Source organism: Neodiprion lecontei, chromosome 4 (assembly GCF_021901455.1).
Source record: "Neodiprion lecontei isolate iyNeoLeco1 chromosome 4, iyNeoLeco1.1, whole genome shotgun sequence".
In the NCBI taxonomy this organism is placed as follows: domain Eukaryota; kingdom Metazoa; phylum Arthropoda; class Insecta; order Hymenoptera; family Diprionidae; genus Neodiprion; species Neodiprion lecontei.
In genome coordinates, this window is record NC_060263.1 from 21822875 (window position 1) to 21849562 (window position 26688).

A 26688-nucleotide genomic window follows, 5' to 3' on the forward strand; every position below is an offset into this window, starting at 1 on the left:
TAGTTCTTCATCGTATTTTCCGAAACCGGTACCATTCGAGCAGCTTTAACATTGAGAATGTTTATGTTATCGTATGTGACTTATGTCATCAATTAAATATGAAATTGATTCCAAAAAAATAATTCCACCTTTTATTGTCGTAAAGTAATTCTTTGATAATGGCTTTGTTTAAAGAAAACTATTTTGTTGGTGTAAATATTTTCAATCAAATTTTATAACCTCGGTCAACGCCTGATCAATTTTGTCGGCATGAATGTAGAGATCATTCAAATCTCCTTGAATAATTTACGTTAAATTTATCGTAATTTTATAGCTGTTGATTGACCATAACTTTGGAGGCAATAGAAATCGAATCACTTTCGTTGGTGAAAATCATCATCAAAATACAGCGAGCAGATACGGAATAAAAAATAAACTTAAACATGGGAACTGTTTAAATTTGAAAACGACTGAGTTATCAAATAAACATCCCTCAACATATACGCCATTGAATGATCGTGAAGATGATTTTTAAAAAAAGTGGTCTCACCGCATTTCGACAATTCTTGCTGTCAGCATCCTTCGGATGTTATCAATACTCTTCTATATTTAGGTATAATAAGATAAAATTCTCTGATCAATTACCTAACTCGTGCATTAGATGCTTCGTTTTTATTATAGGTAAAAGTTGGAATTGTCGATAAAAGATAAAGGTTAAAATGTCACTGCAATAATTATGGTTTTTCAATGATGACATGAAAGGGTAATCTTTTTTTTTTCTCTTTCTAAGTAATTTTCGGTAACGAAAATGTGTGTCTGTAATCTAATTTTTTTTTTCACAAAGTTTAATTCAGCACAAACATGTTGACCACTTCAGTTTTATTAATACAATATCTCATTTCATCGTCAACATCGATGGAAACTTCTTGGATTTTGTAAATTATCAATTTTGGGTCCTGATAACTCTAGAAAAGATACTCTGGGAAGATACTTCTCATCGTGCGAAAATGCAACTGAAGTCTGGCTTATCATTAGTCACTCTACACCCATTTCCTGCAGTTCCTCATCCAACACATAATCATATTTACATCATCGTTCTTGATTATGGAAAAGAGTGGCTTAAACTGAACCGATTGGTTACTCATCAAAAGCTGTGATTATTGATTGAGCTCGAGTCAATACTGTACCACGAATTCTCTGAAGTTCTTGCGGATTTGGAATCAGTTGCCCAACTGCTAAGTAACAAATCTTGTGTAGGAAATGGGCCGATAAATGCCACTCAGCTAGACCGTTGTTAAAGTTTAATTACCTAAGCGCGTTGCTTCCGTTCCAGTTATCAACACCCTGCAAATTTAAACGAGGATCCTTCTGTTTATCTTTGCAACTACGCGTATAAGATGTGAGTGTATGCATGCGCATATTCGCTCTGCTGTAAAACTCATATCATTCAGATTCAGTGACACGTTTCAGGTAGAGGAGTAAAATATGTTAAAGACTTTTTAGTATATCATGAATTCTGTACTCTTCTATTTTCTCCTGCACTTATACCAGCACCGCTTAATTTATTGTGGCCTACACTGTTCCAAGAACCGCGTATCGAGTACTTTGTTCAACAGTTAAAACATAACAAGGCTGAGGGTTGGGTCTTCACTTATTTACCCTAAAAGTACACACTTGGATCTTACAGAGACAATCGAATTTTGCAAGTTCTGATACCGCGAGGAAGATGATATAATAAGAGTGTAAATTTTTTACTCAACAGATTGTTCCAACCAATGAGTTTCCGATAAATAATTGAATGCTACAAAATTGTGACAAGATTGCCCCAAAAATTATATCAAGTACCATCAAGTATAATACAAATTCGTGTTAAACATTTAATAAAACGAAATATATAAATAAAATCGGGATCAATTGTTGAAGTCGTCAAAGTTTTAAAATATTGCAGAGATTCTAATGGAAACGAGAAAAGTTCAAATTCGGTTCGGCAAATTTCACATCCAAACTTGTCACTATCGAAACCATCCAACAGCTCAAGATGATGTTTATACACACCTTGACTTTCTTGTCGATTTCCGGTTTCTCGAGTAGATTGGCCGTCTGCATCGTAGACTGTAAAAATAGGGGTGGTTGCGGTGGAGCCTCTGGGTCGTAGTTCGGGTTAGACGCGGGAGGGCCGCGGAGAAATCCGCCGGTACCGGAACGCGCCCTCATCGCAGCCGCCATTCTCAGCGGAAACGACCCTCCGCTACTTCTCCTTCCTTCGCCCTCTTGGTCGCCTGCCAGGCCGATGCCCCCGGCGATGCTCTCCTCATCCTCCCCCGCGCTCTCTGTAAAGACACGCAGAAAATCGAGAATCAATTCCAATACTGTTGGAACTAATGAAAATATTTTTCAACCTGGTCGAACCAAAAATTTGTACGTAGATCCAATCTCTTTCAAAGTTTCGATACAGTTTGCTACCGTATCGTGGTTAGGCGGTACCCTTTTTCGTTTCGTATAAACCGAAATCAACAGTAAATGCATGTTTCTGATCGATAGTCTGTCAGGTGGTTTGTTTTTCAGCTAACCAAAAAATGTTCCAAATCATCACCCAATATTTGTTTCTCATGAGGACATTGAGAGACTGACAGTATCTACAAGTAAGAATGACTATATCTTATTGTGAGCCCATGCTGGCTACCAGATTCCATCACTGTTCGAAATACCCGGTGCAATACATCCGAAGATCCCACGAAGAAAATAATTATTAATAAGTGACGTCCCACGAAATTACGCATTATTAATCACCCGAGCCTAAGGGTATCCATAATCTAAATGTCTAGTATCTTGATATTTAATTATGAAATCAGCCACGCAGAGCCGAAAAGCTTCCATGTAATCCATGAATGTCCAACCTCCCAAAACGTCACATTTTATAGAAAAGTTTGGGATGGATGAATTGCTTTTTATCCACCATTGACGGTTTTTCTTCTCGTATCAACAACAGAGAAGCAAGAATTTTTGTTCACGCAGCATGTATTGTGAATTGCGTCAGAGGATTCTGTATCCGGTTTCTGAAATGGTAATATATCATTACCGAGTGCGTCCACCTGCCTTGAAGCTATTCCGTCAACTCGGACGCAAGATTCCGTACAAAATAAATCTCATGTTCAGCCCCTTGAGATCAATCAGTCTTTCGTTTACGTGCTGCCACTTCGCTCAAAGCATCCATTTCATAACTTGAACCATCATCGTTCGAGTTTACTTCTGCTCTAGTTCAGTAAAGGTTACCGCTAACACTATTCTTATCGATCAAGCTGTGGCATAGAGTGACGAAGGTATTAAGGTAGTGTATAAAATGACGAAAGGAAGGTTGAACCAATCAAAGGTATCAAAAGAAATTTAAATAATTATTGCAAAGTAATATCCAAATCATTTAACAACCGGTACGTTGATTCAATTCAATCCTTACAACTTTTTCCAGTTGTCGCTCAGATCGTCATTGACTCTGTTGGGAATTTAAACTCATGTTTTTCTGTTTTGTCGTCTAGCATGCTATGCGTGACGCTACTACGGTCGGTAGGGCAGTGCGATTTTCAATATTGGGTCAATAAAGTGTCGATACAGCATTACTGATCAAACAGAACGAAAAGGTGGGCAAGTTCAATCATCAACAGTGGCAGTGACGTCATTGCAGAAAAGGGTTTCCGTCGCCAGCTAAATGTTGGTGAGTGCCGTTAACAGGAATATGTATACAGAACTTTCCTTGTATGTCAACTGCAGGATATTTGACAGTTCGTGATGATTCACAGTATTATAACAAATAATTAAAGGTTGTTCACTGAATTAAAAAGAGATGCAAAATTAGAAACGACTGTGATAAAGCAGTCATAATGCCAAGGCTTGAACATTCCACAAATCCATGACATTATGCCGAGAGATAATTTCCACATTTGGAGTTGTATATCCTAATAGTTTAATTCGCAAAATTCCATTCTATGATTTGATTATCATTACTGTACAAACAAGAACGTGTGAGCTACCTCAAATTGAGTAGATATTAACAGTTTGTGTGATCATCTGGTGGAAGTTCATGATTCCCGGATAATTAATGTTATATTATAAATTTGAAACCGTGTAACATCTGTCTTTGGAACAAGGCTTTGGAATGTGTTTACGTTTCTATATCAATTAAGTTGTACCGAGTTTTCAGTCTGAGCAAAAACATGAGAAACCAATAAATAATCGTTTTGATATCCTAAAATGTAACTCAACTTGAGAAGATCGATTATTACTTCCTTCTAAGAAATTAAAAATTTATCAATTCAATCAAACGTTTCTCAGTTTATTGACAAACGCTTCGCATTACCTTGGACACATTTTTACCAGCTCCTTAGTAAATCAGACGAACATTGCATTCGAAATAATTGTAAATCAATAAATCAATTAACACAGGCTTTATTGAAAAATATGTAAATATTAATGGAAACTCATTTCAACAAAGTGACTGAAAATATTGATTAACGAAGAGTATCATGCATCATACATCATACATAGTATTAAAGTTCGAAACCAAAGTGTGAATGTTCGAATGACGGATGTTCAGAAAGTGACGTCGCCCAAATTTTTTTCTCTCTTGACGTCATCGATCTATAGTAATCGTAACGACCAAAATCAGTTAGCCGAATTCCTCAGTCCCGAAACAACCGCGCAGTAGAGCCGACGTATGAAAATCGCGCTCCGGATCTGCTTCCTGGTGCAACTCGAGTTTCAGGACAAGTGCTCCGTAGTTTCTAGGCTCCGGGTCCGCTACCTGGTGAAACTCGACTTCAGGGACAAGCGCTCCGTAGTTTTGGCTGTCCAGGTCCTTGACCTGATGACTTTTGACCTTCCGGACTAATTGTCAAGTTTACAAGTTTTATTATTGAGAACGTCATGTTTTTTACTATCAAACCAATATGCGTGCTTCAGATAACATTTAGAATCGGAAAATAAAACCGAACGACCAGGATCAAGAAATTGCAATTGGTGAGTGGTTGGCATTGTATACATAGGAATACATGACAATAACGTCGTTCAGTTAGAGCTAAAATTGCTGTGTTTTGTGTTTCAAATCTTTTAGCACGTAGCTGATTGTTCTTTGGTATTTTTTGACGAAATTCATTGTCATAAAATCACAATACTTTATACTTACATGCATGTGTAATCGTGATTTGTAGTATTGTATAGAAAAAAATCTTACGGGCAGATTTGGTTTGCGTCACGTGCACAAAGACAGTGTTCATTCTGTATACTGTGAAGCAAATACGATAATTTTTTGGGAAGTCCATCGTGCCCCAGTCTCCCCTACAACTATGTCATCTCGTAAAACACTGACAACGAGTAAGTGAGAGCACGAGCACAAAAACTAGTTACCCTAGGCATCCGACCCCTGGCGAGCTTTAGCGAGCGAGTGTTTTAAAACTAGTTAGTTTTAAATAGGCAAATCATAAGATTTTATATGAACTCGCTGTATTCGTATGACTTTTCTCATGGAATTCTTATTGGAATTTCTTTTCGGAAGAAGAAATTTTTTAGAAAGAAATTTTATTTGATTAAGGTCATTTTGATTCGTAGATTTGGAAGATACAATTAATCCAGAGTAGTATGAAATTTGTAATCCCTAGACAGATCAATTGCACATGAAACAAAAAACGCTGAAAGTAAGAATTAAATAAAAATGTTACGGATATCATTAAGTGATAACACTCCACAATGAGATTTATCAAATAAAAAAAATACATCTAGGTCTGATTGCGCGAAATTTTCAGGATTCAAGATTTCTAAACTCCGAACAGTAGTTGGATAAACGTTTTATGATGTATTTTGCGTTTTATTTCTTATTTGCGATTCGAATAGAACATACGATGAGTAATTATTGTTTCGGAGCGTAGTATCATCTACATGCGTAAAATTAAGGACCTAAACGGGCTCACTTTGTAGCATCCAAGCCCGAGAATGACGAGAAGGTTTGAAGATTTCACGACGATTTTGCTTGGGAATCAAGCGTCTGAAATTCTACGTTATCACAGGCAGCATTTCTACTCGTGAGTATAACAAAGCAACTGCATGCTATGACCAAGTTTGTGCCGAGGTTATTGACTTGAAATTCAGTTGCGTGTTCGCGTTCAGAGGTTCATTCATTGTTAATTCTGCATATTTACGAGAGATCGCGGACGAGGTAAAATCGCGATAGGACGAAAAATGAACCAAATGTTGAAACTGTGAACAACGAATACAAATAATTACGTAATTAACCATGCAAATGTACTACGTTTCATTTTTACTTACGCTATTTTGGATTACGAATATCCATAACTTTATAGCCACTAAGAAATTGGCTTTTCGTGTCGCTAACGCATTGTAATTCAACGAAACACATCACAAACCCAATCTTAGTTAGACTACTCATTTGCTCTGTTCGTAAGAAAAAGATCGAAAAAAAATTGCTTCTCACTTATTGTTTTTCGAAACTGATGGAACACATTATTATTTCCATTTTCACGCTTGCTCGAGCTTTCACATGACAAAATTCTCTGTTGCGAAAAATCATTTCAGATATATGATACGTGACAAGTTGCAGGTGACGGCTTGTGGTTTGTTCGTTGACTGGATAATCTACTGAGGTACTATTAGAATTATCAGAGGTATACACTTGAACTGATATTTCCATATGTCAACAGGATGTTAATACCATAATGTCTTACCGTTTGCGCCATGAAAATTTGTCACTAAACCAACTCCCGTGACACATGTTATGGTTTTCGAGAAATGATTTGCCAAACTAGCATGCCATGTGTAATTCCCGATAAGGTATTCTGCGAAAACTAATCTGGTCCATATGGTGAGGCGAACAACGCGAGCGTTTCGTAAAGGATTACGGCGACGTGCATTTCTTCCGTGTTCTAAAAAGGCATACGTGGGCGTCACCCCTGGGATTTTGCCCGTCTGGCTTGCCGCTGGCCTGATTGTGCGGTAAGCAGATCCCCGTGGCTGGCCCGATGTTACCGACCCCAGACCGACGAACTGTCGACTTCCCCAAGTGGTCCAAATGCGAGACCCGATGCCGTTACAGCACTTGTAACGGGCGTACGGTTTAAACTACGGGTAGATCGCGAGAATGGATTGGTAATCGAACCAGACAGGGATTGAATTTCATTCAATCGAAATAGTACATTCCATTTCAAGTGCAGAGAGTAAGCGGTTTCCGACGAGTAGAAGGTTTACAGCGTGAGCCAAGAATCGTGCTCCAATGACACATGCTACTTTTTCCAACACTTGTGAGGAAAAGTTTGCTTTGAGAAACACCGAAAGTGCCACTGATGGCATGCGACACCGGGGTTAAGTAGCTCAACTTTAATAACATAGTGCGTAAAATCAAATTGTCTAAAAGTGCGCATGCGCCAAAGAAAGCCCTAGTGTTCGAAATCGAGCCTTTCAGTTGCGCACGTGCGCCAACGTCGTTTTACCGCACCGTTCGGAAATGGGGTGATATACGCACGCGTCACAGACTTCGAAAATCGAAATTTCCAAGCAGATGTCGGGAACATGTTTTATTCGAGCTGCTAATAGACAAGTGACGTGGGCACAGGCAATATTGAGCGCGGTATGAAGAAAGCGTTACCCAGACGAGAGAGAGTAAAGGATCGAACTGGCGTGAGCCCGTGACAAGGCGTCATCCAGCGTTTACTCGTATCTTTTGTCTGTCTTGATTGCACTGGAGGGTGGCCTTTTATACGTATTGATTGACAGGGTGTTTCGTAAAAATCGCCTGTTAGCTGAGAGGTGGAAAATTGTTCAGGTCGAAACACTTTTAGCGACACGGTTTTGGGGACCTGCAGGTTTAGTTTTCGTTACGCACTGAAACGGCTCCGTGTAGTTTCTTTTATACCAAACGTAAGTTTTCCATATATGAGTCGTAGGCAATCGTGTACGTAAGCTGAAGACGAAATTCGAAAACATGCGAGACGTAAAGTACGCTTTGTCTCCATTGTGCATACGAAACTTTATTTAAAAAAGTATAGTTTCCAAGTTTTTGTACTGTTCGGAGTACAAAAAAGTGCACTTTTAATTATCAAGAACGTAAAAGTGCATTTTTTAACGTCGCAGAAGCGATTACTTTAAACACGAACTGCGAGAAAAAAAATACGCATTATTCATAACGTTAATGTAGCGCGACATATCTATGATGTTTAAGTAATTTGAAAACTGATACATAAATCTCTACATTTGATAAAGCAAACAGTTAATTTTTAGTCTTAATTACAGCGAGGTTCTTCGCCAATTTCTGGAATGAAATTTTATTCAGCATGTATGAATTGGCAGCAAAAAAAAAAAAAAAATCGAACCACGTGAGCTTTTGTGCACATGCGGGATTCTCGATAATTTCTTACTATGACGAGCACTGAAAAGGGATTACCTACGCTGTCTGCTTGCGAGTAAGATACCTAAAAATATTCCAAGGAGAGCATCTGAAGGGCCCAGTCAGGTTTTCGTGTGAAATGCATCTTTCAATCGCGTCAGACTTGCTGTGCACTAAGTTTTATCTAGTCTTAGAAATAACAGCCTTGTAGATATCTGTGTTTGCCTTACAGAATTTTATCAAATATTTCAGGGGAAAACTCGAGCCGCGATAAATTCTTTAAGGTTTAAATTGCTAATTACTGATGTAATTTAAAAAGTCTCTAAGAGCCCACTAAATTCAGGTGTCCGTAGGCTATACTCACGCTAGCTTATGCTTAAAGACGGTGTTAAGTAGAAGCAACAGGTTTTAAAGCACCAAGAACTTCAACCATCTGGACAAACGGTGTACTTGGTCTGGTTTATCAAATTTGCACGTCAAATCATCTAACTGTCCTCGCGAACAGAGACGTAGATTCTTTCTGAGAAAGTTTCGACATACCCTTCCATTAGCTTCAAGATGATGGACGAGATTCATCATTAGAACAAGCCAACACCATGCTAATATTTGATCGAATGTGAAGTGCAACTTGTGCGTACAAGATGATCGAATTCACGAATGACGGATCGAGCGATGATTGTAGCTTGGCACGAAGCAAATGCGTATCTCTTGTTTATAACAATAAAACGAAATAATTCGAGGCAATTTTTTCCTGGTCTATTGTTCTGTGCAGAGGTGATCCATTTTTTTCATACGCTTTCTGTGCCCGCTGATGAGTGGGGATCAGCCTGGAGTCAATCCTTTGAACGAGGAAAAGTAAATATTTTGAATTAAGGAGATACATGGAAATTTTCTCGATGCGGAAGTGAAAACATAATATTGCAGTGTGTACGCATGGATGCAGACGCCTAACGGCTCGTTCCTTACTGGATCTCAGCGCAGCGATGGGCTCAGTTTGCCAAGACAAACACCAATGTGCGGTGATGAACGTAATACAGTAGAAGAAAGTGCGTCTACCCCCTTTGCGGTACTATTGAATAACTGCCATAAGTTCGCATGATGTACAAGCCCGTGGTGCAGTGGTTATTATTATTTATGACATTAAGTAAACACGAACGGAGTGAATGCCCGTTCGTGGCGTACATATCGCAGTTTGAAGTATGGCAGATTTTCAAGTATGGTGAATAAGACCAAGTAAAACGTTGGTGCGAATACGTGTAATAAAAACCTCCATGATCCGTCGATGAAAATTTTTGCTGACTTAATGTCGATGAAATTTTCTCAAAATGTAATCTTTGGCGATGTATGTACATACGTACAGTAATGTTCAATAATGCCTTCCCTTTCCGGCTACCTTGTTTTTGGTCCGAAACAAAATGCGACCTCCATTCTATACAAATTACGTGACAATGACTAGCGATGTAGTCGACGCGAGTGATTGGGACTTCTAGAAAATTTAGAAACTTTCCGCAGCAACGGATCAGGCTTTTCGAACTTTACTGTTATGTATCGAAGTGATTTCTTCTTCGTGTACAAAAGATAATCATCTCCTATCGTTAGTACGATGCAAGTGCTCAATGAATAGTAAATAATTGGGGATTATCTTTTTCAAGATGATGTGTTAAAAATTTCTCAGTGCGAGAAGAATCAAATTTAAAGTGATATGTAGAGGGTAAAAAAGTATATGAGACTATCTCTCAAAATTGCATTAGGTAATTCCTTTCATTATTCCGATTTCATCAAGAGATAATGGAATGAGGATTAGGATTCATAAAGGTGTAACTTATTGTTGGGAAATTTTTGCCAATACTACGTAGGTACATTTCACTGATGAATATCACATTTTCACTTAGCTTGACAAGTAGCCTTGAATCATTTATATCAATCTGTCCGCATATAAATAGGATGAAAATCGTGGATTTACGTTTGCTGTATTCCCCGTGAGTAATTACAGTAATGGATGTAAAGAAAAGTAGCTCATTATGCCTCCGAAATAAGCTGTCGTACAGAGTGTTTGGTATCAATCGCCCCAGGTGAATATTTTAACCATGAAAACATATAACGAGTTGTGTATAAAACTGGACGAGTTTTAAGGGAAAAAGATGATGCTGATATGGATCGAATTTTTGAACTAAATTGTCTTACTTTGGCGTTGTCACACGCGATCACTTATGAAAGTCCTGTGATCATAATTCGCGATCCAAAGCAAAATTGCAAACAATATTACCATACCAAATTCGCCAATTTTGTATCCGTGCAACAAAATTGGAATTTTAAGAATTATTTTGCTGTCTTTCAATTTTTTTCTGATCTCGCTATCAGTTACTTACATTAAAAATACGAGTTTCCTATCGGAACCAAACGTGACTTAGAAAAAGTTGATCCAAATGAATGTCATCTTTTTACCTCGAAATCCCACAAGTTTGTATCAAACTTTTTCTTGTATCTCTTTTCATTGCTAAAATATTTGCCTCGGACGAATAATACCGACCACCCCGTATACGTTACTCACGTAGGTATACATGTATACAAGTCCACAAAATTTTAAAACACCTCGTTCAATATCTGCTGAAAAAATATCAGCCTATTTTCTGCTTATCACGCTCCAATTAGGTCTATCTCTCTCATCACTGTGTTGTATTTTAACGCGTGACATAACTTCGGGCCATAATGACCTCGTCTAATTTGCAATGGATTCTACGGCCACATAAATATTTACCATATGGCTAGGTGCTGGATCAAGGTCTTGGCACATTGGTAGAATTCCCCAGATCTGAAGTACGTTGAAGAATGTGGGCTTAAGATTTTTTAAAAGAGATGCTGCTGACTTGGTAGAAACCTTTCAATATTTTATTTTTTTGATTTGACAGCACTGATGTAACTAACGATAAGGAGACAATATTTGACATTGGGGGTTTAATGACAACCAGAAGGTTGAAGATTGATGTAGGAATTTTTATTCAGATCTAAAAAACATCAGTAATTCGTATTTCGTATTACTTTAATGGATAAACAAAAAACTTAGGTCTACCTTTCGGTGCAAAGATGCGTAAATACAATTACGCTAAACTGTCGAGATTCCTATTAATTTCACCCTCGAGCGCACACGAGAGGTTTGGAATACGTGAGCAAAATGTAAAATTGACATGGGGTACCTGTGTGTTCCTAACGCAAAATCTAAACGAACAAAAAATTTTAGGCGCACACAAATTATCTTATAACATTCAACCCTGTATTAGGACCTGATCCTCATTTCAGTCAGTACGTGACGCAATGTATTATTATAATTCGATTCGAAATTGAAGGAAACGTCTTTGCAATATTTTTAATGTTATTACTTCAGTTCATTTTTCATATACCGAACGGTATGACTTCATTTCCAATGGATGTTGTGGTGAGCAACATCTAGTCCCTTGCTTATCCATCCACATGCGATGAAAATTATCTAATTTCTTTCAAATATGCACAAAGCCGAGAAATATTTTGTTAGGAAACTTTCTCTTTTGAATTATGATATTGCTTTCAGAAACTCGTCGCAAAAAATGTAAGTGATGTATGAATATACACTTGAGTTCCCGAACAATCGGTACAACTCAGGGAAACGTGGAAAATATTACATGTTCTTGACGTTACGTGTACAAAAACTTTCCAAACGGGAATTTTACCCTGTGGATATGTCGTTGACTCTGTCATTACCATTGAGAATTGACGTAAACACTACCAAAAGTTATACCTCCACCTCCTGGCTCGAGTTATAAAGCAGAATTTGTTACGTAAACGTACTCGATCACACCTTAGGCTGGAGTCTTATGCACTTGAATTATTTCGCAAGAAATCCACTAAAAGGCGAAGGCAGGCAAGTGATAGTATGATAAAATGATTAATATTTGATTCTGCAACAATGATGCGGCCTGCATAGAACTCCAGATTGGCTCTGATTTTCACACATGTCACTTGGCCGAAAGTCATGTCGTACCCTGGCTCTTGATCTACTAATTTAATCCCAATTTCCAAGTTAATTCTCGTTGGGTTTGCATATCACATTCAATCTCCATTGTTATTGAGGCCTAAGCGCATGTGAAACTGAGCCATACAACGTAATGTGAGAACAGGAATTTGAATGGAGCCTAGGGTATAATGAATTGGTGTAATATATTATCGACGGTGGTAAGAGACATAAATTGTTCGTAATTTTCATTCGCCTTATCACCGAATTCTATTTCGTAAACTAAGAATTGATTCAAATCTTGACATTGCGGACAATTCTGTAGCAATTGACCATGCGTACACGTGAAAGATACACTATGAATGTAAGTATGTTATTCTGCAGTATCCATCCACCACAAATGGTATTGCAAGTTTCGTAAAAATAGTCAGCGAAATTTATTTTGAAATCTATAACCATCAATCATTTTAGATTCTCACAGCGTCAACTGTTAACCAACGCATTAAGTACATATGATAGAAGCATCGCGGTACTTGATACAGCTTTTTTCTCTCGGTATACCGGAAGCCCAATCTCAGATGAATGGCTTTTATTCAACTCGGAAGATATTTCATTTGATTCTGAGAGAGAACGAATAAATTATAGACACATAACGATGGTCACTAATACATCCTCTTCTTGCCCTGCACCACAACCCAACGGCCAACATTTGACACGAATAAAGTTTCCGTTGACAACAAAGTTAGTGAAAGCTTGTCTAACAAACATACCGAATATATCAATATACATATACTGAGATGCATCCGTATATAATATACTCTAATACACGCATGTTGAGTCTTGTGCATCGTAGTGCCGGTATAGAAAGTCGATTTTCTGATTGTGTAAATCGACTGAAGGAAAATAGAGCTTTTGTGTCAATGAGAACACCGAATGCCGGAAAGATTGTCAGAGACGGTCCTTGGACGATACGATGCCAAAGGAGCTTATATCTATGGGACGATCAGCTTACAACCGTTGCCTTGGGCATTTGAAGAAAAAAACATAGAATGCGGTGATTTCAACATCAAAGGAAAAGCAGAAAAACGAAGTAAAGAAGATACAACAGTAGCTACTGGAAAACCAAGGAAAGAAGAGAGAAGATATTTCAGTACTCGAGGGTCGACCAGAGAAAGCTGAAAAGGCAAGTGACAACAGTGTTAGAGGTTGGGGGAACACTTTTGAATGAAACACGTTTGACGAACTTAATTCCAGCTTACATTCGAAATGCCAATATTGCGCATGATCTGCTCGATGGAGTTCAAACTGTGAATGAAAATTTATATATATATATGTATATAAATTTATTTTATATATATATTTATTTATTATATATATATATATATATATATATGTGTGTGTGTGTGTGTGTGTGTGTAGTCGCGCGTGATTCGAAGGCGGCATTCTGAGCAGTATTCGCCTACGCTTACGCTATACAAACATAAATATATCCCTTTTGCTAATGAGCGGCGAAGTGGGGGATACGGGACGATAGTACCCGATACCAGGGGTCCTTCTCGAACGTGGCCGCAGCTAAGGCGGTAGATTTCTGATCATTCAGTCAAATTCGGAATCTGGGACAGAGAGGTTGTCTCCCTCAGGACCCAGAACCGCGGTGGCTCGGATATTGTGTGAGTGATTAGTGACTTGTGCGGATTTACTCTTGGTTACTCGGGTTGTTTGGCGCGTCGACAAATATATTGTTGTGCTACGCAATCGTGTCCCCTTCCCTTCCCCCCCCCCCCCCCCCCTACCCATCGTGTCAAGAATACCCCACTCCAGTCTCCCCGACATCTATAATATATTTGTTTCGACAAAGTGGTGAAGTTGCGAAAGTTCAAGTTCCTCGGTGAGTACTTCACATCAAGCCACTTGCTCATGGCGCTCTTCGAAATAGATCGGCTGGTTCACATATCATTATATTGTCTACTGTCATCTGCGTACAGGTATTACTTCAAATTTGTACATCTTTTATCTCAAACTGACACCTCGCGCAGCAGCACGAATTGTTCTATAGAAGTTGCAGGTTTAGTCGCTAGAGGACATTTAGGACTTTTAAGTGTATGTGTGTTTACATTTATGTGTTTACGTTTACGAATATAATTCAGCACATGATATTAACTTTAGCCAATTAGATCGGACCCAGCCGTTCATAAGAAGGATATCCAAGACTCATATCAATTATTTCGCGAGAAAAGTTCTATAGAAATATTCGAATTTGCAATTTCTATCGAACTGTTCTATCAAATAAATGAAAACGTGACTGTCAGTTTGATTCTCGACGGTTTGCTCATTTACTCATCCAGATCACTCACTTCTTGTATCTTCATCGCTAATTTACGAATCCCTTGTCAACCCAGTATCTATCTCTTTAAGCAATATCAATACCGCAGTACATTTATGTCCTCTTTCTATGGTGTTTTTCTGTGATAACTTTTTATGCCATAATTTTTACCCTAACCATCTTAAACTTTTTGAAAGAATTACGTTTCCGGGCTTGACTTTTGGTTTTTTAAAGAAATTAATAACCATGTATACTTTATGTTTATTTCATATTTTTTGAGTGCAATTAATATATAAGAGCAGACGGATTCTGGTCATTGAAACGGTTAATGACGCGTTGATTGCATAAAAGTAAAATTAATTAACTTGCTTGCGCAGAGACCTGCGGAATATAACAGAAGTTCAAAAATCGAACACTGATCTCGTTATTATTGAAATTGCTCGCAATTTTCGTATACTGCATATACCGTATGTAATCAATAATCAATCACGCCCCTCTACAAACGAATTCAACGTATTTCATCGCATTTTCCCAGACAATTCCCACTTAGTGCTGGGGTTCTGCTACCTAATAATTTATCGATGAATTATTTTGCCCAACCAAAGTAAAGTAAAATTGCTTGTTACTAAAATTAGGAATTGTAATTCGTACAGAGAATGGCGATAGGAAGCTCTACGTAATTTATTCGCTTGTAATTACGGTTTCACGTTATGTACTCCAGTGAAGAAAGTATTTACCAATTTTAGTTTATCGTAAGCGAGTGTATTTTCGACAAATCAACAAATCTGTTAGAATATATGTAGATACAGTAGAGTCTCGCTACACAAGCACACGCGTGTCGTCCGAAAGATGTTTAAAGACGGTTTATGTATGAAAAATATGTCTTTCAATTTCACTTACGGGATAATTCAAATTGCAATAATTTAAAATCCAAATTTTCGTCTATTCTTGATACCATATCAAACCTGTCGATTTCTCTCAAGGAATTGATGTAAGAATAAAGAAATTGAACAAGCAGGACAGATCGATCTTTTTCATATTTATATGATGTATTATGTATTTTCGCATTATACCGAAGTACCTCACTCCTATCAAATATTGCAACTTTCGCACAAAAACCATACCGTTTTTATGATCCCGCAGAAACCTTTCACGGTACAGGAAGCTGATGAAAAGACGTTGTGTTTGGCCGGTAATAAGATATATTTGAACGAGAAACGTCCATGGAAAGAATGGTAGTATTATATTTCCGAAAGATATTTCAAATGGTAGCGTTTCGTACTTTCAGAAGTTCGTTTTTCATAATTTTTTCTTATACTTCGAACCGACTCCTGATCTCTGATTATATGTACGATATCATAATATTTCTACAACTCTACAACAAAGTGGCATTGAAATGGTTGGTAATATCGCAAAATGTCGGTCCGGAATTTCCGCTGCGTTGCTATAAAAGCGTTTACCACACTTGCACTGTATTGAAGTGCACAAGTAATTCTTCATCTCGTAAAAAGATTTCGCCACCATCGTGTACAAGTAATTTAGAGGCTGTTACAGCACCTGTGGGAATCACCCAAACCCTCATGAAAATCCCATGACTTAAACGCGTGATTTCCCTATAAATTCCCTCACAAAAATTCGATTACCTACCCAACAATTTCTATCCTCGTTTCCGTCATACGTATATCTGTTGCGAACAGAATTATTTTTCAACGTCAAGTCCAATGAAGTAATTTTGTTTTTACCTGCTTGGTGTAGCGTATAGCCATGCAACTAATTGTAAAAGCCATAGTCTCTTCATACATTTCGGTTGCGAATCATTCAGAATTGTTTCGTTTCGGTTCCAATTTTTACGTCATATTTGGCGAACATCACACGCCATCATTAAACTGAAACCCCAAAGATTTTACGTTTATTCATAAACCTTTTCCGTTTCATTCAAGAACCTTTACCTTAGATTTTTCCACCGCTGAAGCATTATCCAAAAACACGTGACCCACTCGAGGAATCACCGCATAACGAAGTCTCCGGTTAGTCGGAACAAATCTCGGCGCCAAAGCTTTGGCGTTTCGGTGAGACTTGAATCGAAACCACGGTCTTGGAAACAAGTCCCACAACTCCGCTCAGGTTTCGGTGGTGGGGGGTCCCCAAAACTGTTTCAAAGTTCGTTGTGAATTTCCTCGGTAGGGGTGCTGTGGTTCCGGTGGAAAGTTAGCACATGCGATACAGACAGGGAGAGAGACAAAGGGAGAGGGTGCAAGGAACAAAGAGAGCATACCTGCTCACACGATACCAGCGCAACTCGTGGCAAGTATATCACCTAAGTTCAATCCAATTTCGGGGACGTCGTCTACTACCTAAGTTCTGAGACTAGTATACAAGATCTTGTCCGTAACTACTTGGGAAAAACTCGTGTAACCTATTCGAAGGGGAAATATGGGTTCATGTTTTTAGCTGGTCTGCAGGCGCGAGCTTCGCGTAATTGATTGGTCAGAGTAATAATATCAGAATTAGAATCTGTCAGTGCACCTTTGAACTTACCTCAACTTCAAATTTTACCCAAATTTTCAGACAAGTATGACCGGAAAAACGGGTTTGGCATACTAGGGCTCATTGGTACTACATAACAGGGCACAGTTATTCATGCCAATTAACAAATTTCTGATTTAAATAGTTTTACAATTACGGCATCAGCGTGCGACGCAAAGATAACGGAAGGGTATCTTTAGGCAGTACGAAATTATGTGGATTACTCCATTAAAAATCCTTGCTCGAGTTTTATACCTGAGGAGTTTAGTTAGAATTTGACGTATCTTGAATTATCTCATCAGCAAGCTGTGAGATCATGCAATATTCATGTCACATTATATCAGGGTTATGGTGAAGGAAGCTGTTCTATGTTCAGATAATTCATGTTGGTAACATATGCGAATGAATCTCACTCCCCGTATACAACGAACTTCTACGGAACTTATATGGCTGAATAATCGTCGTGTCAAAATGCTTTTGAAAACGATACGCTTACTTACATACAAGATTCCAAGTCGATTATATACTAGAAAATTTGTGAGAGCTAACAGAAATTTTTTCCTTATTTACACAAATCGAATTTTGCAATTTTCGCTTACTGACTTCTTAACGTGCGATGCTGCTGAGATTGCAGCAGGATCCGGTGTAAATTTTTTAAATGACAGCGTGTCTTTGGTATGGATACAGGATGTAGAAAACGGTTGGGCATCGCTATCTGTCAGAGACGCCAATCTTAGCAGTAAAACACACACTGTGATTTCATCTAAACAGGAAAACTTGGTGGCGCTGTCTACATAACAGGTGAACGTATTGCGTTAACGATGCAAGGAGCATACGATACCAAACTAGGTCGAATTTGCAGGAAAGTTGGAGTGTTAATTAAAAGTTTGCGGAAGTCTGAAAACCTGTGAAATCTTAGGGTGCAGCGCTTCGATAGTATAATTATTTTGAATACACTTCACAAATAGAACACTCGAAGTTCGGTATTTTGAAATTATGATTTCCACTTTATACATACATGCATTCTTGTTTTTAACCTTAATTTTAAATTTGGTTTTTCGGATGTACTTTTAAACTTTTATTATACTAATTTTGCGAAAGGAATGACTAAAAACTGACTATTTGACAGAGATATAGAGACAGTTACTGTTCGTGTAGTACAGAGGAGCGAGCAACTAGCCCTAAAAGAATTACAAATTAGAAATGAATCTGCAAGTCGACTCATTTTTAATATGATTTTGACAAACCTTTTACAAAAAAAAAAATTCATTTTTGTCTAAAACATTTTTATCGAAGGTATTCTAATGAAATCAAAATTCACTCACATCAACAAAGACCGATTGTTAATATCAATCCATTAGATTTTCATAAGTATCCCGAAGACACAGATATATTAATCAGATTTTTCATCTTCTAATTTTCGATCCCTACCATCGTTGTAATAACTTCTATGACGAAGTGGAAAAATAAATTATCGATAATTCTAGAGAGGTTTGCTCTGTTGAAAGTTTGAAAAACCGCCAGGGTACCGTTTGCGAAACATCTAAATACCTCCAATTAGTCGTCCAATAAATCATTATTCATAAAAACAGTACTGAAAACGAAATAGGGACATTAAGGTGATGTGATACTCCTTTTTCAGTAACAAAAACTGTTATCCGAATTCCTCGGAGACGATTAATCTTTCGGATAAAAGACCAGAACAGTCAACTGCGGAAATTTTTGGCTCAGTTTCCTGTTGATTGGTGAACGATTAATTGGACCACGATACAAAAACATAAACTAATATATACATAAGTCCGTAAGGGTTACACATAAAGATAAATAAAAAATATTTAAATAATTGGTGGCGACCTCTCAATATTTTCTCACTTCCTCCAGATCTTACGACAATTTTTTTTCAGTATTTATCAAAAATTTTTCGTGTCGCACATTAAAAAAAAAAGTTCAAAAATGAACCACCCTAATACACGTACTAAAACCAGAATGTAATTGCATGAAAATTTTATTCTTTGAGCTGTCAATATTTACTACTTTTGAGTTGTGTTATTCCACTCGGTAAAAATTGAAATGCATTAACGTAGATTCCACAAGATACATTGTTGTCATTTTGTTGAAGCATGTCACAAATCTCAATTTATTATTTTTGCTGTACACCACATTTACAGCAATTGGGCCGATTCTTTGTTGTGAATTAATCGTATTTCGTATCGCGAATGGATAAAAATATTTAGATTTTTAGCTCAACTGTTGTTTATGAAGTTATTGTTATTAATTGCTATACAGGGTGTCCTATTGTTAACAAACCAGCAGAATATCTAAGAAATAAGCAGCTTTATAGAAACTAATTTGAATTATTTCGTACAAAATCTTCATCTGAGATGTTTCTATTTGTGCTTGACATTTTTTTTTTGATCATGACATTAAATTTCAAATTAAAAAATAATTGAGCTCTAATAGCTGGCGAGATTGTATAGCAAGAATCTTTTCGTCTTTAAAGCAGTGAAGCTAACTTACAATATTTATTTATTCATTCGTTGATCCTCTTTTTCATTTTTTGCCTTCACACTTGACACTATTTGTCAATTTGTCTCTACAACGGCGAACGTTTAAAATAGTTGGGCATATTCTTGAGTGAAATCAATTTGGACTCTCAAGAAAAATAAAAAACAAGAATGTTTTGCATAGGGCGGAAAATATTAATATATTAGAAAGAAGCAAACAGTGTAATGTACTTACCTTCCAATCGATTGAACGTTAAATGACTTTCCCGGATATATGAGTAGGCATTGTTCCAATTACTTTAGCAGCAGAAAAGGGATTACATCCGCGGTCGAAAAAGAAACGCGATCGCAATGAAATCTGCAGAGCTTCCCTCCACCTCTGGTAAACACGAGGCAAGTTTAACCATGAAATACATGGATCCTCTCGGTGTATACACACACACACACAGCCGTTTCACCCTCATTTCTAACAACCGGGTATACAAAAAGAGGATGAGCTCATTTATTAGCTCGAGGTACGGGTGACGTAAACAAATTGTTAGCCGACACATGTTGTTGCTCAGGGATTGATACGGCCTGCGAGTTAATAAGCGCAATCCACCCACGCCTATACATACTCAATCACTTCGGTCGATCGAGTGCACCGAGGAAATATCTATATGCAACAAGTTGTAAAACTATGGCTAACTGAGATTCAAACTTTTAAAGGGAATACCGCTGGGATTCGAGAAATGAGCTCGGCGACTGGTCTGTTTCTTGATCTGTGAAGCGCAATGGCTGAACACTTATCTGGCAAAGCAACCCTCTCTTTGTTAACTTTCGAGCACCTAATACATTTCCTACGTGTCAAAGTGACAAGAATGCAATACAGAGAACAACGATCATACGGGCACAAGGAAATAATTGACTCAAACCGTCGTCTGTACACCTAAAGTCTCTTGAACTTCTCAAAAAGCGATCGTAGGCGCTGAATGCCCCAATATAACTGTTTGTTTTTTCTCAATCTACGATATACCTAGTTCTTGGCTAAAAGCAAGCAACTTATCCAAGAAAAACTTCATTTTTAATTGCTATTTTTGATGTTCTAAATAATTGGCATAGTGAGAATAATGACTTGTGGTCCTTGCTGTAGTGGAAAACGATAGAACTATTTGATTAATACTGAAAATGATCAATTTTTTGATTGAAACACTTTGAAATCGGTCAAGATATACTTCGTTCGCATTATTCAACCCAAAATATAACTCTAGTTAGGATCCGTTATTACACAAAAAAGTACTAACACACAATGGGAGCAAACAAAACTTTTTTCAAAAATTGCTTACGCTCATACAATGGTACGGATATGTCAGATTCGTCCGTGGAAGCGATAGTGACCCAGGAATTGTAGCCAATTGATATAAGCCTGATCTGCAAAATGTTCACTACACCAAATCCAAATGTTTACTGTTTAATCAAGTCTGTGTCTAGTTCCAATGGAGCTTCGACTCACATATTATTTATCTATTTATTCCGTACGTAACCATCACTATACTTTGTAATCAAAACCATGTCCATTCCAATTGACAGAGTGACCTGAATTGCGATTTTTTTTTTATTTTTCAACTTTTATTTTAGCTCGCACCCAGCTTTAGGTTTGGTGTTTAAGGGAGATATCGCCTCATTAACGATGGAAAGTCAGGAGCGATGGAGATATCAGTTTCTTGGCAGGACTTAGCTATCGGGTGACGTTTTCCAAGGGGGTTGTCTGCGAAAACATCCATCACCCGTAACCGTCGAAGCGATGGCCTCGACTGCATGATTTCTCCCCAACCCAGTTTCGCTTTGATCATTTTTTTACATGTCGTATCGATATGTGGAGGTGGTAGAGGAACGGTTCGTGCGGTGGTCTTGATGGACCATTATTGAATATCGCACGTTCAAGTTGAAAACGATTCACACGACGTGTGTATGCCGATGCAGAGGTACCGTAAAGATATTTCTCATGCTTGAGATAAGGCAGTTTCTCAATACAGAGACATCTTGGATGCATTATGCGGAAAATGCAGTTTCTTTGCAAAGCAAGGGAACGAGCTGTATTCGGTGAAGTGTGCTTTTGAACTAGAGTGAAAAGCTTTGTTCAATTGTGCAACAGTCTTGTTACTTTTCTTTTTTCGCAAACGTCTGTCGTTTGGTTTGAGTTCTTTATCAGTTCGAAGAAAGTCAGGATATTGAAATGCCTTTGGGTCATATATTATTCCATTATTCTGTACTGTATCTGTAACCAAACTTTCGGTCATGTATTATTCCACCCTTGGAACTATGATATAACTTGTGTGTTTCATTTATCTCGGTTTCCTTCATCGCACCCGTAGCGTGCTTGTCAAACGTATGAAAATTGGCCGTACATGTGGGGAACGGACTTCAGTTTTCAGAAATATGATTATATCTATTTTGTGTACTGACGTTTACAACCATATTAAAGCCATACTGCTTGTATGCTCTACGTCCTCACTGTAACGACAAGTATTATAATTTTATAATCGTATGCGACTGGAACAAAAATATTCAATCTCAGTATACATACATACGATATATCAAATTGACGTGCGATTTAGGGAAATTTGTGGCACAATTTGAGCAAGTCGTTTCGTATGAAGCAGTATACGAGGATTGTGATGAATGGAAGGTACGAAGGTTCCTGAAAGGTGATATTCACCGGGAACTGAAGCATCATAAATCCTAGGATCGTGACAGTTTGAATTAACGCGAATCGTGCAGAAAGGAGTAGAATCGTAGGTACGTCAATTCACTCCAGTTATAACATTCGTACTCGGTACATTAAAACGTGATACGCAGCATATGCGTAATGAACAAATACTGCGATTAAAAGACTATTTCTTATGCTCGTTTCCGGCATGGGTATTAAAATGATAACTTTAATCACAGGGCAAGTTATTTCACGTTTGCTTGTTACTAAAAATAATAATTGATATCGAACTTTCACAAACATCTTGATTGTTTCGTTGAAAAAATATATTCTTTAAACTTCTAAGTAGATAATTCTTACCATAATATTTAGTAAGAATCATCCCTTTTGAATTTTTTGCTAGATTTAAATTAAATACTATTTACAAATTTCACTTAGCCATCACATACCACACCTATTTTTTTGGGACATACTTTCTGCTATAAAATACTACAAAACACAACGGCAACGTATTAATTACTTGTGTAGCGGGTTGTGGCGAGATAATTACATTGAATACGTCTCATTCATTAGCGTTGCCTCTGGGGGGAGATCTGTACGTACGTGTATGAGTTGAATAACGAAAATTGCTCTATCTGACTCAGTCGAACCCATATAATTTTACGTCAGTGGATAATTGAAAATTCACACACTAGAATTTCGCTAGTACTAACGAATTCCAATTTACAGAATTGAATGCGTCAAAAAATGCATGATTCAGGTATATGCTACGAAATAACAGTATAATGGGTATCATAGTTGAAGAGAAGTGTATGTATTACTGAAATCATAAGAAAGTGGGATGAAGAAACAGTTTGGTGAAATTGAAGTTGTCAACACTACATCTTTTGAAAATTGACTCATTGATCTGGTTATTTAATTTACTGCATTCTCTATTTAATTTTGTCCCGTTAGCATCAATTAATGATCGCAACAGTTACGACAAACCATAGTACGAGTAACCGCATTCAAAGAGAACTTTAACACGTTAGATCATCCGGTTACAGCTACAAAATTCATTTTCATCCTGTCCTCATGACAATAATTTTCAGTTGTGGTAATAATTAAAATATTTCCAAGGACTTTAGAGTAAAAATAATATTTCATTCGGACGTCGCATATTCTGAGTCAGTAAGTGTTTCACGAAACAGATTTGGTGCGAATCTAGAAAATATCACATTTTCTGGAATAAAATGCACAGTTGTTAAGATAAAGTATCGAATGAAACATTAAATTGGTTGAATTGCGGTATACGTAATAGAATAATGTATGTTTTCACTCATGACACATAATTTTTTTTCGCGGTCGTCGATCACCGTTTGCTTTAATTCTGGTAATAATAGTTTTAGTAATATCCATTTTATACAACTAATCAAATGCTCCAAATAAAAATCTCGTATTATTGTTCATCCATGAAAATATACCGGACCCGAAAAACGACGCTGATTATGCTTGAATTTTTATATTTAATAAAGCTAACCCTCGTCTTACAAGAATAACCCTGTCTTCTCTGATTTCAATTCTTTTCTACGATAAAAACTTGATATTAGATTTCATAACAAGTTCAGAGTCACTCTGTCTACAGGCATTCGCGAAATTTCGTTCGACGGGCGAATTCGCCCCATATTTCCGCTCTAGATAATTGAAGTTTGTGCGGATTATTGATTTGTTGCGGTTGAAGAATTACCATTGTCAATCCCACCGTGTTCGCCGTTCACATGAAAACCAAAATCAGGTATTCGTAAATTGTCAAGAAATTGCGTATTTTGCGAATTGACGCGTGTCATTTGCCGAAAAAGCTGCGCTAACGATAAAAACTTGACGGAAGTTGTGATCCGTTTTGGAATAGCTTGATGTTGCTTATTTTCGCGTTACACCATTACACGTATAAGCTTTGGTTCTGCGAAACATTTTGCGACGCATCACTTTAGCCCAGGGCTTTTCAAAACCCTGAAACCTTGCCACTGCGAACCCGATTCGCTGACCTGTTTCTACGACCTCAAAACCTCAGGCCCATTAGCATTGCAAGCGCCGTCTCTAAATTGCCCAAAGCGGCGGTCTAGCCTCAGATTAACCAGTTCATCTCGAACTCTGATCTCTTGGACGACTTTCAATCTCGGTTTTGGAAGCACACACACCAGCATACGTAACAAAAGTTATCGAAGCAGTATTGTGTTAGTAGTAATTGCGTTGATTTTCGTTTCATTGAAATAATGGAAAGCTGTGGTCCTGGGTTCGTTCACAGTTAGCGCGGATCCGTGCTTTACGTGATTAGACCGAAGTTGGAGCAGACCCTTTTCAACTATTCATCAGGGTTCACCGCTCTATCCTCCAAGTTTTTCACTGGTGTTTGGATCCAAGATTTTTCCGAGATGTCTTGAATTCCGCAAAAGTCGTCTCTCTGTTTCAAATACGTTGATTTACGTACGAACTACTTCATTTTTGTGAAACAAACGTGACAATGACTCGTATCAATAAAGACCTGCGAAACGGACATGCTTAGTAGACCCGCCATTAACTCCAAGAACATCTGGTACGAGTAATTAATTATAGGGTGATTATTGCTGTCAATAGCACAGTTTTTGGTTATTGAAGCATTAAATTAGTTTCTTTGGTTTGCTACGTTTTTTCAGTTGAAGAAGGTCCTAATAGCAAGTCATTGTTGCGCTAGCCTAGAATTATTGCAAGAATCACTAGAAATTACTGTGGAAGTGATTATTATCAGAGAGAATAGTAACTCGTACTACACTAGTCATCAAAATTAATAGGCAGACTATTTTCACTCTGAAAATCAGTAATTTAAAAGCAGTAAAACTCTGAGAAAATTCGCGTAAAAAATTTGTCAAAGTAGCATGTTGCAGCTTAGAACATCAGCTTCAAAATTCTTTCCACAGATTTCGTGTGCATCGGTTTGCTTCCAAGTTATGCCACTTTGAAGCGACACAGATCAAATTTTCAAATCGAACTTCGAAGCTAGAGTGCTGTACGGAACACGGTAATTTTTCTGACATAGCCAACGTTGTTTCAAATTTGTTTTGCGTTTTTTTGTCGCGTAACCTTTCTAATCATATACCCAAAAATCAAATCCATTTACTTTCACTTGAAAATCATCAATTTAAATTTGAAGTTTCCCTGGACGCAGCTTGCGTAAAAATGATTTCCGAGAAAAATTTTCAAACTGAGAGCCGACTCGTTCGATACAAACGTGAAGTCAAAAGTTTGTCCAGAATCTAGCTGGCATTCGAAACAAGTAATATCTGACACCGGATTCTCAGTTGAACGATGTAACCGGTGTTACCATCTTTGCGAGTTGCTGCTCAGGTCATTCTCGATGCGTCGTTGGGGATTTGAACCCAAGTCCTTTCGTTCCGTATTTCCACACGCTATCGCAAAGCTTCTATAGCCAACTGAGCTCCTTCTCTTCTCGGAGTTTGTGCTGACTCTGCTTGTATATGATAGCTCATTTCGATCGGAAATAAGCGTTCTGCAAATTGTCCGAAGGCAAATGTATTTTGTAACAAAAACTTTCAATTACGGAAAATGGTATCGGGATTATCATTATTCAATAGAGACCTCAGTAAGGAACATCTGATTAATGCAATTAAAAAATTTTCGCAAGTGATTTGCAAAGAATCAAATCGCGGGCCCAAACGGCTTTACGTATAGATAGAAACTGTTGAAAATATACAGAAGACAAAGGTGAATGACAACTTTTCACTGCTATCAACTAACATAGTAAACTCTAGTTATCTACTTTTGTCGCTGCGGTTCTGTACTGACAATTAATGGGAATTCACGGGACGTCAAAAATTTTCAAGATTTCATAAACTGTTGTACATCGGACATAAGAGAGGTTCATCCCTCGAATAGATCAGTAAAACTTCATGTTTCAAATTCATCTACCATTTTTAACGATAATGAGCCTACCTGATTTCCTTATTTTGCGGATCATTTATTTCGACCACTTTATTCATGTAATGAGAATCCGCGGCTGTGACTGACAATCTGCCTTACTTGAAAAATGATAACAATTAACAATTGGAATTTGATATTCCAATTTAATTCGCCATTTCCAACGATAAGTAGGTGTTTTTGATTTTTTCTCTACTTTACTCTTGTGAATTCGTATCCGCGGCTGAAACTGAAAATCTACCTTGCTTTCAAAACAATAATCGGATAATTAAGCTTCATTTCCCACGATAATTAGCATTTCCCGATTCTTTGAAAAATTTGTTTCGACTACTTTACTCGTGTAGTTCG

The 26688-nt window shown here is 37.6% G+C and overlaps 1 protein-coding gene across 7 annotated transcripts in view; it reads right to left on the minus strand.

Annotated features, from left to right (window-relative positions):
* The window catches only part of LOC107225531 (transient receptor potential-gamma protein), a 109971-nt gene that overhangs the window by 29754 nt on the left and 53529 nt on the right, over positions 1-26688 (minus strand). For all 7 annotated transcript variants that reach the window (XM_046738776.1, XM_046738777.1, XM_046738775.1 and 4 more), the window contains exon 3: positions 2035-2309. In XM_046738776.1, the coding sequence (XP_046594732.1) occupies positions 2035-2205 (171 nt within the window). In that variant the 5' untranslated portion in view covers positions 2206-2309. The remainder of the gene's footprint in view (positions 1-2034; positions 2310-26688) is intronic.